This window comes from Zonotrichia leucophrys, chromosome 3 (genome assembly GCF_028769735.1).
Source record: "Zonotrichia leucophrys gambelii isolate GWCS_2022_RI chromosome 3, RI_Zleu_2.0, whole genome shotgun sequence".
In the NCBI taxonomy this organism is placed as follows: Eukaryota; Metazoa; Chordata; class Aves; order Passeriformes; family Passerellidae; genus Zonotrichia; species Zonotrichia leucophrys.
Genome location: NC_088172.1, coordinates 105,922,236 through 105,937,219, shown reverse-complemented (window position 1 = coordinate 105,937,219; position 14,984 = coordinate 105,922,236). Strand labels below are relative to the sequence as shown.

The window sequence follows — 14,984 nt, the reverse complement described above, 5'->3', positions numbered from 1 at the left end:
TTTATCACTGCTAGTAGGCTTAGTCAAATCAAAGAATCTGCCCTGTATATAAATAAGTTATTAGTGTGATAACAACATATGCCATTGTGACCTTGGAAAGCTGAGAAAGTAGCATTCCTAAAAGTACAGCTTGGAAAACAAATCTTCAGACAGTAAATATTAAAAGTTTTTCTTTCCACCTCCATTTGTTGGCAATAATCCACATGTTTTGGGTTTTTTGTGAAAGGCATCTAAAGTGAAAAAAGTGTGAATCTTTGTTTTTCACAGGAAAAGCTGGATGCTTCTTTCTTGAAATTCTTTTATAGATCAGTGACATCTATATCTGTTTATTTTGCTTGCTGTCCTGGTATTCTCTGAGAGGCTAAGTGTTTAATCACATGTACTTGACTGAACAAAGTTTCAAGTTCTCCTTAGAGGTCCTTGATTCAGCCAGCTACTGTTATGTGGAAGAGAACACCTACCTCAGATCTGACAAAATAAATAATTATGTAAGAGATCAAGACACCTCTACAAACTATTTTTGCAGCATCAGCTCAAGTCTGAAAGTCTTATAAAGCCTTCACAGGGAATTGCACCTGAGCTGATAAGCTCAGCCCAGAGGGACTAACACTAAAAAATCATTTTAGTTTCCATGATTATTTAATACTTTGCTGAAAAGGCCTGAACAGATATTTGCTGTTACTTGTTGCTAAGCCTGAGAAAATATTAAGATGCACTACATTTAAGATACCAGCACTTTGAAAGTATCACACAGCTACGCTCATTAAATGTTCTGAAACCCTCTTGCACATGACATATGATCTACTCTGTAGTCAGCTGGAGTTTGAAAACTCCCCCAGTCCTAAAGCTGTCAGAGTTACTGCAGAACTATAAAAATGGTTATGTCCTCTTTCAGCTTCCCTCTGGGGAAATATACTATCCAATTAACTATTCTGCTTCATGAAGAAAGAAACTTAAAATTAAGACCCACAAGAAAACCTTCTTCTCCAAGAAGTCCATAGGCTCGCAGCTTTTCAAGGTTTCTACACAGTTACCCAGCATGAGTTTACATCTGTTTGTAATCTCATGGAAGAACAGACCAACTGATACATACCAAATGCTCCATCACTAACTTCTTTTGAGCACAACACACAAGTCTGAACCTCAAGCTACAATTCTTCTTCCAGTAATGTAGAAAGTTCACACATCCTGGGCTCAGCAACTGCACCTAGCTGATCCCATCTTCAATTTCCTCTTCACCATTCAACACAAGGCTCCCTTTGTGGATTACCAGCACACAGGCAGGAATAGAATTGTATTTAGTGTCTCAAAGTTTTGTTTTTGTTTCAAAACTGGGCACTCTAAATCATCAGATCCAGGGTCAAAAACAAAACAGAAAAACAAAACCAACCAAAGAAACCAACCCCAAGGAAATAAAGAGACCCTGAACCACAAAAGGAGACTGCATGAAGTGGTTGCAGCTGAAACAGGCAGCAGTGAGCACTGCCTTTGCAGGGCACAGGACTTTGCCCTGCGTGCTGTACTGCAGAGTGCCACGGCAGCGAGGGAGCACCAGAGCCAGCCCTGCCCAGGAGTGCCCGCAGCGCCCGCTTTGCAGGGAGCCCCCGCAGGCTGCCCGAGGGCTGTGTGCCCGTGCAGCGCTGGGAGGCCCTGCCAGGCTCTGCTGCACCTTCCCTGGGAGGGAGCCTGGGAAAATGCCTCGGAGCTGGGAGTTATCTGCACCACCTGGCACCTGTCTGGCTCCCTGCTCCACTCCAGGCTTGGCCAAAGCCTAAGGCCAACTGCCCCAAAACGCTTCCCCGGCTGACACGCACCCATTTCTCATCACACACTATTTTTATATCATACCTATTTTCTCTCCCAGCCTAGACACTTCCCATTTTTGAAAGGTTGTTGTGGATTAGGACTGACTCTGCTTTGGAAAGTAACAACAAAGTAAATCATTACAACATACAACACACATATTAAAAATATAAAAGGATAAATTTCTAGTGTTACAATGTGAAAGCAAATACATGGGTGCATTAGACTTTCTAAAACACTAACTGCACATTAAAAGAAAAAATCTACATTCAATTGATGCTTGATTAATTTTTCCACACAGATTAGGCTATACCAGTAATGATGTTTACAGTATATAGAGCTTTTCATCTTCAAAGTGCTCTACAGACATATTATTACACTGCCTTTTAGCACTCATATTTCTCCACTTAAAATTATTCACCACAGAATCAAAAGTCCTGATTGTTTGTAAACAAAACAAAAAAAGGAACATTTCATTCTAAACCTACTGTTAATTGAGAAGCTTTCCTTCCCAAAAATGTCCAACTCCATACCATGTGCTGCAGAGTAGGCCGCCATTTCTAATTTAGCAGAGATTCAAATGAAATATTGGCATTGAAGTTTAAAGGCAAGTCTAAGACGGGCAGCAGATGCATGACATCACATACAAAAAGCTGCTGAGATTTCCAAAGCCTTTTCTGGAATCCACTTGATATTCTTTAAACAAGTAGCATCTTCTCCAAGTTCAAAGTTTTATACAGCAAAGAATAGTCTTCAAAACAACTGAAACATGTCAGGATGACATCCATTCTTTCCATACAGCCTGCTCAAAGAAGATGGAAGAATCCTTCCTGCTATCAGAACCTGGATAGCCTAGACACAACCCACTGTCTAAACCATTCAGAGTATGAGCCACAAACTGCAAAACCGGCCCGAGTAGTTTTGAGAAATCCTATAGCAGGGTTGTAGGGGTCTCCTCTAGCAGGAGAGGTGTGGAATTCACTGCAAAATCAGAACTATCCTGGCCAAACTGGATCCAGGACAAGGCATTTCTCAGGCTGGCTGTCAGTGCAGTTCTGGAGGAAAGAATAAGGAAAAGCACATCTGAGACCATCTGGCTGCAAGATGAGTAATGCCTCTGATGGAGGTCCTGGGAACACACCAGCTCTGAAGGAAAAAGACCATCTTCCCCTCACTAATACTTAGAGATGGAGAGGAAGGCTGATCCATTCCTGGAAAATCCATAGCCATCCATAATGTATGAGCAGTAACAGCCAGCAGCACCTGCCAAGGCATTCAAGCAGAGAGATGCAGAGCCATTGATTCAATGGTCAGTGCACCTTTGCCACAGCAACCGTTTTCTAACAGGACACAAGATTTCACTTAGCCCTTTTGTTGATCTCAGACTCAATAACCACATTATTAATTGCACATGATGGGCACAAACTGAAAGCTATTTAGGAATGCTCGCTGTTTTGAACATCTAAACTGTATTCCAGAAAAAGCCACGTGCCTGGACTTCTTTAACCACTGGAATGAGCACAACAACCAAGAGAAAGGCTGAGAAAGGCATCTGTTGTTACCAGCCAAAAGGCAGAGGGAGCTGGAACACAAAGCTGTGGTAAGCACTGTCTGAGCAGTCCGCAGCCCAGGAGAAGCCCAAGTCCCCTCCGAGTGCCTGGACTGCGATGGGGTTCAGTTCCACGGGCTGGTGCCACCTCTGCACATCAGGAGGAGTCTGTCCCACACACTGGCCAGACACAGCTCTACCCAAATGGCCCAACCCCTCCCATCACTGAACTCCTCACAGTGAGAAAAGGAGGCAGGCTCTGGCTCAAATGAGACACAGACACTGTGATGGACCCCAGTTTGACTCACAGCACGCTAGGGAATGCATAATACAGCACAAAGTATGTCCTTTCAGCCTGGCTCTGTGGTTTTTCCTTGAAGAAATCCATGAGCTGCAGGAAGCTTTTTGATGCCATGAACTACTTGAAATGGAGGATTTTGTATTTTAAGGGTGAGGAATCTCTACAAAACAAGGTCTTTTCAAGCACAAAAACTCAACCAAAATGTGGAAATGAGCCTCTTGGAATTTATCAGACATGACTGGTTCCCCTTAGTGGTCATGAGAAAAGCAAAATCACTGGTACCAATATTAGGATGCTGAAGGATTTTCAAATACAGTCAATCAAACCTTTCACAGGTCTCCAGGTACCATTTTTTCCCCTGGCAAGAGGAAATAACTTCTGCAAAACTTTTACCCCCAAGAGGAAAGGGTTTTAACCCTAAAGCTCCCACAGCTGCCAAGACTTTCATCTTCCACCAATAACAAGGTCTCTAGGCAAGGGTCACTGGAAATGTCAGGAGTATATTCTATCACAGGGCTACAGCACCTCTGGGCTTGGTGAAAAAGCCCAACACCACCACCGGAGACACGATGGGAGAGAATGAGAGGGAAAGACCAACCTGGAGCAGGTATATTCAGCAGAACTTTAAAGCAGTAGCTTAAACATGAAAACATTGTTTCTTCAAAGGCCTTGATATATAGCTACACTTTTTTATTTTTATTTTTGGGATTCCTGTTAGGATATCCCAGTGGAGCTAAGAGGTAGATGTTGATGGTCATAACTCCTTTCCTAGCCTAACATCTAGAGGACACTTCAAAAGAACATGACTTCTAAGAGACATGTGTGGACTTGAACCTGCAGTTTCATGCTGTTGTCTGAATAAAGCAAGCTGTGCCAGAGGTTCACAGGTTTTTGTCTTTTCACACAACAGACTCTTGTTAGATTTGCAACGACTCAGAACAGAAGGAAATTCTGGGGCGTAGCAAATAGGTGAAAGTACCACAATAGAGCCTTCTGTATTTTGTCTTTTTAAATGCTGGCAAACAGACCCTAACTAAGTCAGCTGCTGAAAGGCTCTATTTCCAAAAAAATCTGCATGTCCTTTGGCTCTCACAAGCTTTGATGCAAAGAGGATACCACTAAAAGAGACCAAGAGCAGCCATGATTGGGAGCATCTGCCCGCTGCCATCAGCTCAGCTCTGGTTCTGGTGCGAGAGAGAGCTGGAGACTGATTGCAAATGGTTTGTACTAAACCACTCATTTTGGCTCACCCAAGAGCATGGTGTTATAGGGGACCACCTGAATGGCACAGCTCAGCAGCCTCCATTTCTGACATCACCTTAACAGATGCCAGGCGCAAAGAACAGAAGTACACAGAGCATCCTCTTCCTCAAAACTAAATAGCAAATTTAAGGTCTTTTATGCAAAAGACAAACTCCACAATCCTCTCTTTTGCATTGGCAAGAAAACTGCAGACAAAAGACAGGCATTGCCCATACCCTATGACCCATATATGTGCACATATTAAACCCCCACAAAACTAAGTATCTTAATTAAAGGAATAAGAGAAAGATACTCCATAAACAAATACAGAATTTCATCTAATATTCTCTGTAAAGTAACTTTTGGCATTTAAACATGAGTTTGTACAGTGAATATGGAATGTTTCTCCCTGAATATGTGTAATTTGCCGTGCATTAGATCATCTCTGATCTGTCTGAAACTGATGGATGCACCAAGTTCTAATCCCACAACCCAGTCTCGATTACATTGAACTTTTTTCCTCACATTTTCAAGGAGAAGTCTTTATTATTTGCTCCACTACTAAATTTTTATTTAACTATCTCCTTTTTTAAATAAATTAGGCATGGGCCCTGCAAAGCTTTGTGGGGTTAGTTTTGTTTATGGTCTGCCACTGTGCCTTTGCAGTCCACAGAAACACTTTGTGTTTAGTAACCACAACATACCTGGTACTCAGTGGTGAATCAAACACCCAGAATTGCTCTCACCAAACTACTAACACAGAGAATAGAGCCATAATTTTTCTCAGGATTTTTCCCTCCAACTCTAGCTGGACAGATTCCCTTAAAGACTTATAAAAATTTTCCAAATATGAATAAACCCACAAAAATGTTTGCAATTTTAAAAGCTGTAATTTCTACCTTGGTCATATGATAATGAAACTTAAGAACAAAGGAGAGTATTATTGTGTAATATGGTAGCATGGAAAGTTTAAAAGAAATTCCTACTCATATTTAACAGTGAAATTATACCTCCGATTACTTCCAGTTAAAATGAAAATAAAAAGGACTTCAATGCTCAATACATGCCTGCAACCATTTTTTTTTCTTAAAATATCATGATGATTTTTCTTGTGCTGTTGATTGCTTGCAGACTTTCAATGAGACTCTTAGGTAGGGTAAGGGTTAAAGATGTATAAAAGAGATTTTCTCACAGTTTAGAGAGAGCAAAACAACACATTTAGGAAGCCAGACAGCTAAAAGGTCAAAGCATTACACTTCCAGGTCAAACTTCTGGTTGCAATTAAGTAAATTCCTCTGACTGTTTCTAGGGAATTCACATTTCTTTCAGGTTTTATTTCAAATCTCTATTCTTTCTTGCTTACATTTTAACCAAAACAATATTGCTCTCTTTAGAAGCATTTAATAAAGAGCACTTTTTTTCAAAAGGAACCCAATAGTTAATTTCAAGGTAAGAATTAATCCCTTTCTTGTCACCTCATTTAATGTACAGTTGAATTAAAGGCAAAAGACTATTAAACCTAGTTAATTTTTAGAATCACAACATGTCAACCAAAACAGCGAGCACTCCAAAAACCCCAGACCTATGTAGCGCTAGTGCTTGGTGCTAAAGCAGGTCCCTGAGCTGCACCCCGAGAATCCACCCTGCGCATTCCTGAGGCCAAGGGACGGGAGCAGCTTGGACCCTGCAGAAAGCACACACAAAGAGCACCTCCGAGAGGGAGCCATGTGGCAGAGAGGAGTAAGGCAGTCGAGTCACAAACAGTGCTCAGGGACACATTTTCAAATTGGCTTCATGTGCCCTCCAAAAATGCTGAATTCCCACTTGGAACAAGCATGCCAAGGGCTCTTTCCAAGGGTATGTTCCCTGGCCTAGATGAGAGTCACTTTGATATTCTCAGGTGAGTATCAAATCAGAAATTAAAGGTGGGGTTCATCTTGCCTAACTTGAAACACCTGCATCAAACTAGTACCCTAAACTTCATTTTTAACTGATAGAGATAAATTACCTATTAACTTCCAGCCAACTCTGAGAAACTGAGACACACCACTCCACTTTGTAAAGGCACATGATTAATGGATGCTGATTTTTTGCCTAACTATAGAAAGAAAACTCCAAAGATAAACTTTAAATTTGCATAAATATCTGTGTCATTGCATAAACTGTAGTCCTAGCAGCAAAATCCCTCTGCAGAAATATTTGGATGATGAAGACCTTTATAGCTCATATAGATATGTAAGAGAGTAATTGTTTGTGCATGTTTTTTTTTTTTTTTGCACACACACATAACTAGGACTTATTTTCATACTATTTTTTCTTCTCATAAAATGAAAAAAATCATATGGGAAGAAGAGACAAATGGAAATGAGATGAAAGCAAGAGAAAGTGATACAATGCATTAAGGCAGAGAGTATTTTAAGGCTAGAGATCAAGACTGTTTTCAAAACCAACACCAAATTCTTCTTTTTCACAAGAATACACCGAATTAAACAAGTGTCCTGTTGCTTTTTTCAATCCAATACTACCGATACAAACCACTTTATTAAGGACATCTTTAAATAAGTGTGACATTTCATGAGGAGCTGCCACCGGGGAAGAAGCAAAATATGGAGAACACATTGAAGCCAGCTGGTGCTGCGGCTGCAAATATCCCCCGTGAAGCAGGGCCAGGCCCTGCTGAGGCCTCTGCCAGTCTCAGTGTCACCCCAGGAGAGCCTTCCAAAGGCACAGGCCCGAGTCCAGGCGCTCCTCCAGCCTCTGCCTGGGTGGGGCTCAGCTGCAGAGGGGCACAATGGCGAGGAAGGCCACGCAGGGGAGAGCAAAGGCCACTGCAGCCAAACACCTACAAGGGGACCCTAAAACACAGGGGCCAAGTGCACGTGGTCACCTCCCTGACACCCTGCCAGGCTCCAAGGCCTCTGAGCTCAGGCCTTCAGTGCACCACAGGAGATTCCATCCCCTCCCTGCAACACCCTCCCATGTTGCTGTGGATGCAGTGCAAGCCTTTATCATATCTGTTATCCTTTGGCAAAGAGCTCCCCAGCCCTCCTAACTACCACAGCATTTCCATTCATTTGATACGCCCTTGCTCTCAAACTGGAAGGGAATGAGACAAGAAATTATTTCATAAATTTTGGTTGTATTCCCCATAATTGATATATTTTCCAGGCTGAAGAGTCCAGGCACATGTAACTGTTCCCTGTATTGCATTTCCCCATCCTCAATCATCTCTGTTGCCCTTCTTGGCATTTTTCCCAATTTTACTACAATCTAAGGTAAGATAGGAAAAAAAAATCACAAAAAAAGAAAACACTCAAAGAGCGTGTGAGTATGGACATTTCTTTAGTTCTTGTCAAATGCCCATTACCCTGAGGAAAGGACAAAATGACAAAAAACAAGAGTTCAGATATATAACTTTGACCTTCTAGAAGAAGAATGCTTTAGTGAAAAGCAGATACCCTTATTCCCCATTATCTAGCTGTAAAAAATGGGGGGTGGGGGTGAGGGAGTAATCTAAAGCAAAACCAGGAAATATTAGGTACAAGATACTAATCAAAACATTTTTCATAAGTTATTGCATAAGTTACTGCATACTTCAGGGAGCTCTGTTGTCACAGACAGATGAATGTAAGTTTAAAGTTCACACAGATCTGCAGGACTTGGCCACAAATCATAAATGAGTCCATTGCAGAGAAGCTGCAATGTAATTCTTTTGAGAGACAGATATTACAATGTGCAACTCCAAATCTCAAAGTTCATAGCAAAGACTCCTCCCCAGACCCCTATGGCAGCACCCATCGAAATGCTGTAAAGCTGCTGTTCAAGCAAGGGCCAGTGAAAAGATTTTAATTCAGACCCAACCAAACAGTTTCACAGCAGAGGAGTGTGAGTTAACAGCTGGGAGAGTGGGAATAAATCAGTTTTGCTGTTACAGGATTACAACGTGGGACATACCCTATGAGCATTTCCCACAATTCATGTCCTACAGCAATAGTGAACACTCCTAAAGCAAACTGGGGCAGTCTGAAAAGGGTGTTTCCCTTAAAAACATCATAATGTTCAAATTAAAATGCAAGGCCAAAAGAGTTTGGAATATTTGCCATCATGATTTATTGTATATTTTTTGTGTGCTTGCAGGAGCCAAAAAAATTGTTTCATAAGCAAGAGAAATGTATTTTCTTATGAAATTGCATCTTATGCGTTTTTCTTTATACTAAATAAGACATGAACTTTGACTCCAGATCTTTGTAAGGCTGAACTACTCATAACAGCTATTGTCCCTCTTCCAGTTTCTCATTTTAGTAAGCTTGTCACAACTTAATGTCTGAGAATTTCAAGTCTGAGATGTCTACCTGTTAATAAAGTACAGTCACATTTGTAAAAAGCAACTGGGTCAAAAGATGGACTCAGGAAACATGATCACAGCAAGCCCCATTTCATGAGAGAAGAAAGTTAAAAATATATAAAAAAGTACACAGAGTCCCAGGGAAAGCAGATAAAATCAAGCTGGGAGCTCACTGTGCCATGTGACAGCATGCTCTCTAATTATTTTCACTGTAGAAGAGACTGTACAATAAAAAGATCTGAAATCAGAGCAAAAATGTCCCACCCTCAAGCCAAGAAAAACAGCAAGGATGCTAGGGAAGGAATGAGAGTAGGTCTGAATATTACTTGTAGGAAAAACATAGTTAACTTTTTCCTCCCTCAAGAGGGGGAAGAAGGTCAGTTTACAATATACCTTCTTCCTTCCTTCCATTTCTAACACTGACATTTTCATCAGCCACATTTTTTTTCACTTCTCCTTATTGTTTCCTCTGTGCCCATGTAAACCTCACCTTCTTCCTTATTGTTTTCAGTTCTCCCTTTGCCATTTCTCCTGTATTTAATTCCTCTACTCAGACCTCTGTAGTCTCCTCCTAATTCTCACTGCTTTTGATCAAAACCAGACACTTTCTGTGGAATGTGAACCTTCAGATAATGCAATCACAAGCCATACCTGGCTGATGCCCTTTTGCATGATTTTGGCCATGCAGATTGCGTGCAGGCAAAATTCACCTTTGAAAATCCACCCCATTTTAAATTTCTCTTTAAAAAAAATAAAATAAACCAAAGTCAAACACATTTGGACATTAATTAAACATAAGAATCAGAGAATTTATACTGAAGCCTATGTCCAAATACTAAATTAAAGCTTTCTTTGGCAAATTGTTTGTACTGGCCATTTGGGAAGGGTGTGGAAATTGTTCAGACAGAAGGAAGAATAGGAAGAACTTGCTTGTCTTGGCTACTTTCTCTCATTTTCCATTCTTTCCTTCTTTCTTTCTTCTCCTGTGTGTAACACCCACAGATTTCCTAATGAGCTGGTATGCGACCCACCACACACTGCAGTGTGGGTGTAACTCAAATGAAAATGAAATGTAAATTAACAAGTAACTCGCATGGATATTTACATTAAGTGTTACAAAAATTGAAAGGTAGTGTCAAGTAATACTAATATTAAACATAATATAATGTTAATACTAAAAAGAAGCTGTGATAGGTGAAAATTTTCTCTTCAAAAATGTTATAGTAGCGAGGAAGTAGAGGACTTAACAAGTCTTAAGGTAGCTTGGCCTCTAGTTCTGAAATGAAACCTAATGCATCATGCCTTGCCATTAAAGGTAGTCTAAAATCTTATTAGTACAGGTCTAATAAGTCTCTTTTCAAGAAGTGTTGAATACATCCTTCAGTGTGAACAGCAAATAGTTAAAATTGACTTGAAAAGATGCATCTGCAGGCAGGGGTGGAATGCTGACGTGGGACACTGGAAAGAGTAAGCGAGCAGTTAATAACCATGTGCAGGATCCCTCTATAGATACACACCTCTTTACAGGAGCAGGGGGCTCACAGCAGTGCAACTCCAGGCACACTTGAATCACTGGGAGCAGCAGAAACCACACAGAGCTTGAAGAGCTCAGAAACTCCTCCAGAGCTCCAGAGGCAATGGGAGCTGCAGCCGCAGCCTTTTCCCAGCAGCACCCCCGTGGAGCACTGCCCTGGGTGGCACTGCCAACACAGAGCCACCTCTGTGCTGCAGTGTGCACCTCAGCTGTGTGACAACGCAGAGCCTCCTCCCTGCAGGCCGCAGGCAGAGCCCTGCTGGGCTCCCAGGAGCAGGCACAGCACCAGAGGCACTGCTGCAGCCCCCCGGGCAGTCCTTACAGGCAGGGCCCCTTGCCCCACTGAACACCCACCTACTCTGTTATTCCTTCCCAGGTAAGAACAGACTCCAAGGGAACTTGAAGAAACTTGATTCTTGGGCTTGAACAAAGCACTCCTTTCTTACAAATTACAGCCTTGAGCAAAGCAGGCTGAGAGAAAAAGAAAGAGTTGGCTTTGGAAGTGAAGCTGAACATGAGTGTTCGTTATCACAGCCTGTTTTCTTCCTTTAGTTCTTTATTGTTAATTAATGACGGTGAGATTAACTGCAGAAAACTGATGGAACAGTCATTCTGCCTCATCCAAAGTAAATATCGTTTAATCTAACACTGTCACTGATATTACTGATGACCTTCTCAAATGCATTTCCCTAAGTTTTTAATTTTCAGGAAACAAGGGGAAGAGTCAAGCAGAAGAACAGCTCCCAACCCTGGGACAGCACATCAGTATTTTTACTGAAAAGCTCATGATGTGAAAGAAAATAGAAGACCCTAAATTCTAACAAACACACTTAAATTAATGTTGCATCTACCCACATATATAAAAAACAACCATTATGTCTGGCAGTTTTACCTTATAAAATCATCATTTTTTTCAAAACTTACTTTTTACTACGGCAGGAAACTTCAAAAAATAAATAATAAAAAACATCCCTTCATAAAAGAAAACACATAAAAACCTCAACAGATCTTAGAAATTCAGATCCCACCATCTGCAATGCTCACTCACAATCAGAAAAGTACCAGAGTCTGAAAGTTCATGTGCTTGACAAACAATAATGATATTTTAAAGGGATAAAATGTAGTTTCAACTTGCAAGGAAGAAAAGGGTTTGGAAATCCTTCAGTGGCCTGAAGCACCTCTTGCATATGAGGTATTGTGTTCCTGAGGGGTGGGAAAAAGCCCCTGTCATGCCAGAAGAACCTGGCTCCCATATATGCCTAAAATGTTGCAATATGAAGCCAATCATACAGTATATAACTTGTGTTTTATCATTATTATTGACAACAGCATGCAAAGCTGCAACCACCAATCAGCATTCTATAGGAATACACCTTGTTCAACAATGGAAAGCATTTTAAGAGGCAAAGAACTTGTTCCCAATTGGAACTGTTCATCCACTACATGTTGAATTGTAAAATTTACGAGCCTAGTGATGCTATAATGCGAGTATGTAATGCCATGCACTGCAGAAGCCATTCTCCAGCAGAGATCTCTCCTGCATTGAAGGAGATGTGACAAAGCATGGCCAGCACAGAGCTTTACTGCTGCAGCCCTGCTCTTCTGAGACACGTTTATAACTGCTCCAGGCTAGTAACTAACACCAGTAATTTTTTGCCTAAGAACTATTTAAAGATAAATTGCTGTATGATATAAGACCAACAGATGAGCCTATCAACTGCAAACCCCACATTATGCTAACAATGAAATGGTGTTAAACAGGAACTGGCATCCATTCAGCCCCAAAGCTGATCTAGCAGTAAGGCCCAAGCTGCACTGATCATGATCTTTAGTTTAAAATGAGGGGGTACTGAAATGGCACCTGCTGGCCTCATCATCCTCACACACACAAAAAGTGAGTTCCAAATAGGTGAAGGCTCTTAATCTCTGCACTCCCAAGGTCATGGGCACTGCTGCCAGTAGCACTGGTGAAATGACAAATGTCACTTATCACATCACACCAGCTTTTTAAGACTGAACAGACTGCCAAAAGTAAAAGGAGAAGATATTATTTCTGTATTTAAAAATTCTACACTAAATGGGTGAGTGGAAAAGAGATTTAACTAACCAGCAAGACTTCAACCAATCTTGCAGAACCAAGGGTTGTATAAGTAATTTTTTTAGTTCTAATGATAGGCTCTTGGACTAATAGTACCAGCATTATGTTCATTTTTAAGCAACACAGAAAATTAAAATCCACTTAATTTTTTCACTAACATAGCTGAAGTAATTCCATTCCAAAACATCAACTATTTCAGGCCTTGCTGATGGCAAATTTCTCACAGAAAATATAAAACCAGCATTTTCCACGGCACTTTATGGCACACTAAGTGAAATAATTTCTGTTACCAGTCAGAAACAAAGGCCCAGATGATCCCTGTTCCGTGGGCTTGCACTGGCCACGCTGTTTACGTGCCTCCAAGTAGTGTTGGACCCTTGACGCAACAACTTCTTCCAGCAGCCTGCAGACCTCCTGAAAGAGAAACCACTGGCCTGGTTCGATCTAAATTTACAGAAATGCCCTCAGGCAGAAACCAATACAAAATTACCCCCTCTCCCATTAAAAGGAAAAACATTGAGGAGAAGCACATGAATTAGGAAATGGATGGGAACAAGGAAGGGAATCAAACAATTTTTCTAAAGAACAAAAGAGGAAGTAGATTATGAAATTCTTACTTGGCAGATGAAATACATTATATTACAATACTAACTTTTTAAAACCAGAAATTAGTTTCATATGCATGCAAAGTAGGAAAAAATACATGTTAAAAATGTATCACAACATTAGGTATTGAAGCAAAATTTTAGTAAAAATCCTCTCAGGAATTGTCACCACACTATTTGTGTTTAAGAATCCTTATAAACAACAACAGATATTTTGCTCCAATTCTGAGTAATTTTGGGGGGGCGGGGGAGTGGATAAGACTGAGCAAATTAGGTCACAGCAACTTAATTGCTCTAATTAATTTAGATTTTTCTGCTCCTAAACATAACTGTTCATATCTTTCATACTTTCTTCAACAAAGCACAATAAAACCACAGATAACTCAGGAAGAGCAAAACCTTCTGCCAGAATTAACCAGAAGAAAAAATCCCACTTGGAGTAAAAACCAAAAATTCATCTCTTGGATACCAGAATAAGTTTTAAGCTTAATACACACACACACATCTGAGACTTTTCCCTCAGTATTCTCATTTTCCATTGTTCATAACTATGTGCTCACAGGAATGATACTTTGTGGCACACAAAAATATAATTTTACTTCTAAAATGTGTTAGGGTAATAGATAAAATTATGTAAGTAGTATCTAAACTATCTTGCCTTGAAATTTCCTTTTGATTAATGTAGAAAGTACTCAGAACAACAAATTTTTAATAAAAATCTAAATGAAAGCAGGGCATATACATTAGTCAATTACAACCAGTACTTTCCCTTTACAGTAAGAAATCCACTTTCCTTTCTGCTTGTAGAGCACAATTATAAATTTCTGTATTTGCTTGTCCTTCTGTTTAACTCATTAAAGTGCTCCCATTACACATTCCTTCATGGAGTTACAACGAGAAGGTCTCAGAAGCAGCAGAAACATGGTGTGTCTTTGGTTCCTTCCACAGCAATAAACATTACCTTGCACTTCCTTCATTTGCATGGAACATATTTCACTTGTTAGCCTTATGGAAATGTTATTTAAATGGCTCCCCACAAAGAACCATACAGACCTCAGAGAGCAAAGATAAAACCGTGACTCGGCCATTCCAGGGGAAAAGGGGCCTGGAAGAAAGGGCAGGGGAATTGGAGGGCAGAAAGAGGGAAAGCTGCAGCAGTCCCAGCAGTGCCAGGAGCCCTCCCCACGCAGCCGGCCACAGCCGTGTGCCACGGCGCCCATTCCGACACCCGCCTGGATTCCCTCGCTCCAGCGCCGTGCTTTGGGCACTGGGGTAGCTCCACCCTGCCCTCCACAGCCCGTGCTCCGAGGCGGCAGCAGCACCAGGGTCCCGGAGCTCAAGCTGATGACTTCCAGCCAGGGTAGGCAGGGATCAGCGGGAATTGTTTGTTACAGAGGCATCCACATTTCCCACAGACACCCAGAGAGGGCCGCACCACCACGAGCATTTTTCAGAGTTTGGAAACAACAAAAATGCAGAAAACCGCTGGGGATGAACATGTAAAAGC

The 14,984-nt window shown here is 41.1% G+C and overlaps 1 protein-coding gene across 9 annotated transcripts in view; it reads right to left on the bottom strand.

Moving 5' to 3' along the window:
• SLX4IP (SLX4 interacting protein) overlaps positions 1-14,984 on the bottom strand; it is a 101,769-nt gene that overhangs the window by 51,483 nt on the left and 35,302 nt on the right. For all 9 annotated transcript variants that reach the window (XR_010439701.1, XR_010439698.1, XR_010439697.1 and 6 more), the window contains one exon: positions 13,163-13,286. Coding sequence is in view for 2 of the 9 variants with exons in the window: in XM_064709840.1 (XP_064565910.1) it covers positions 13,163-13,286 (124 nt within the window). In the remaining 7 variants the exon portion in view is untranslated. The remainder of the gene's footprint in view (positions 1-13,162; positions 13,287-14,984) is intronic.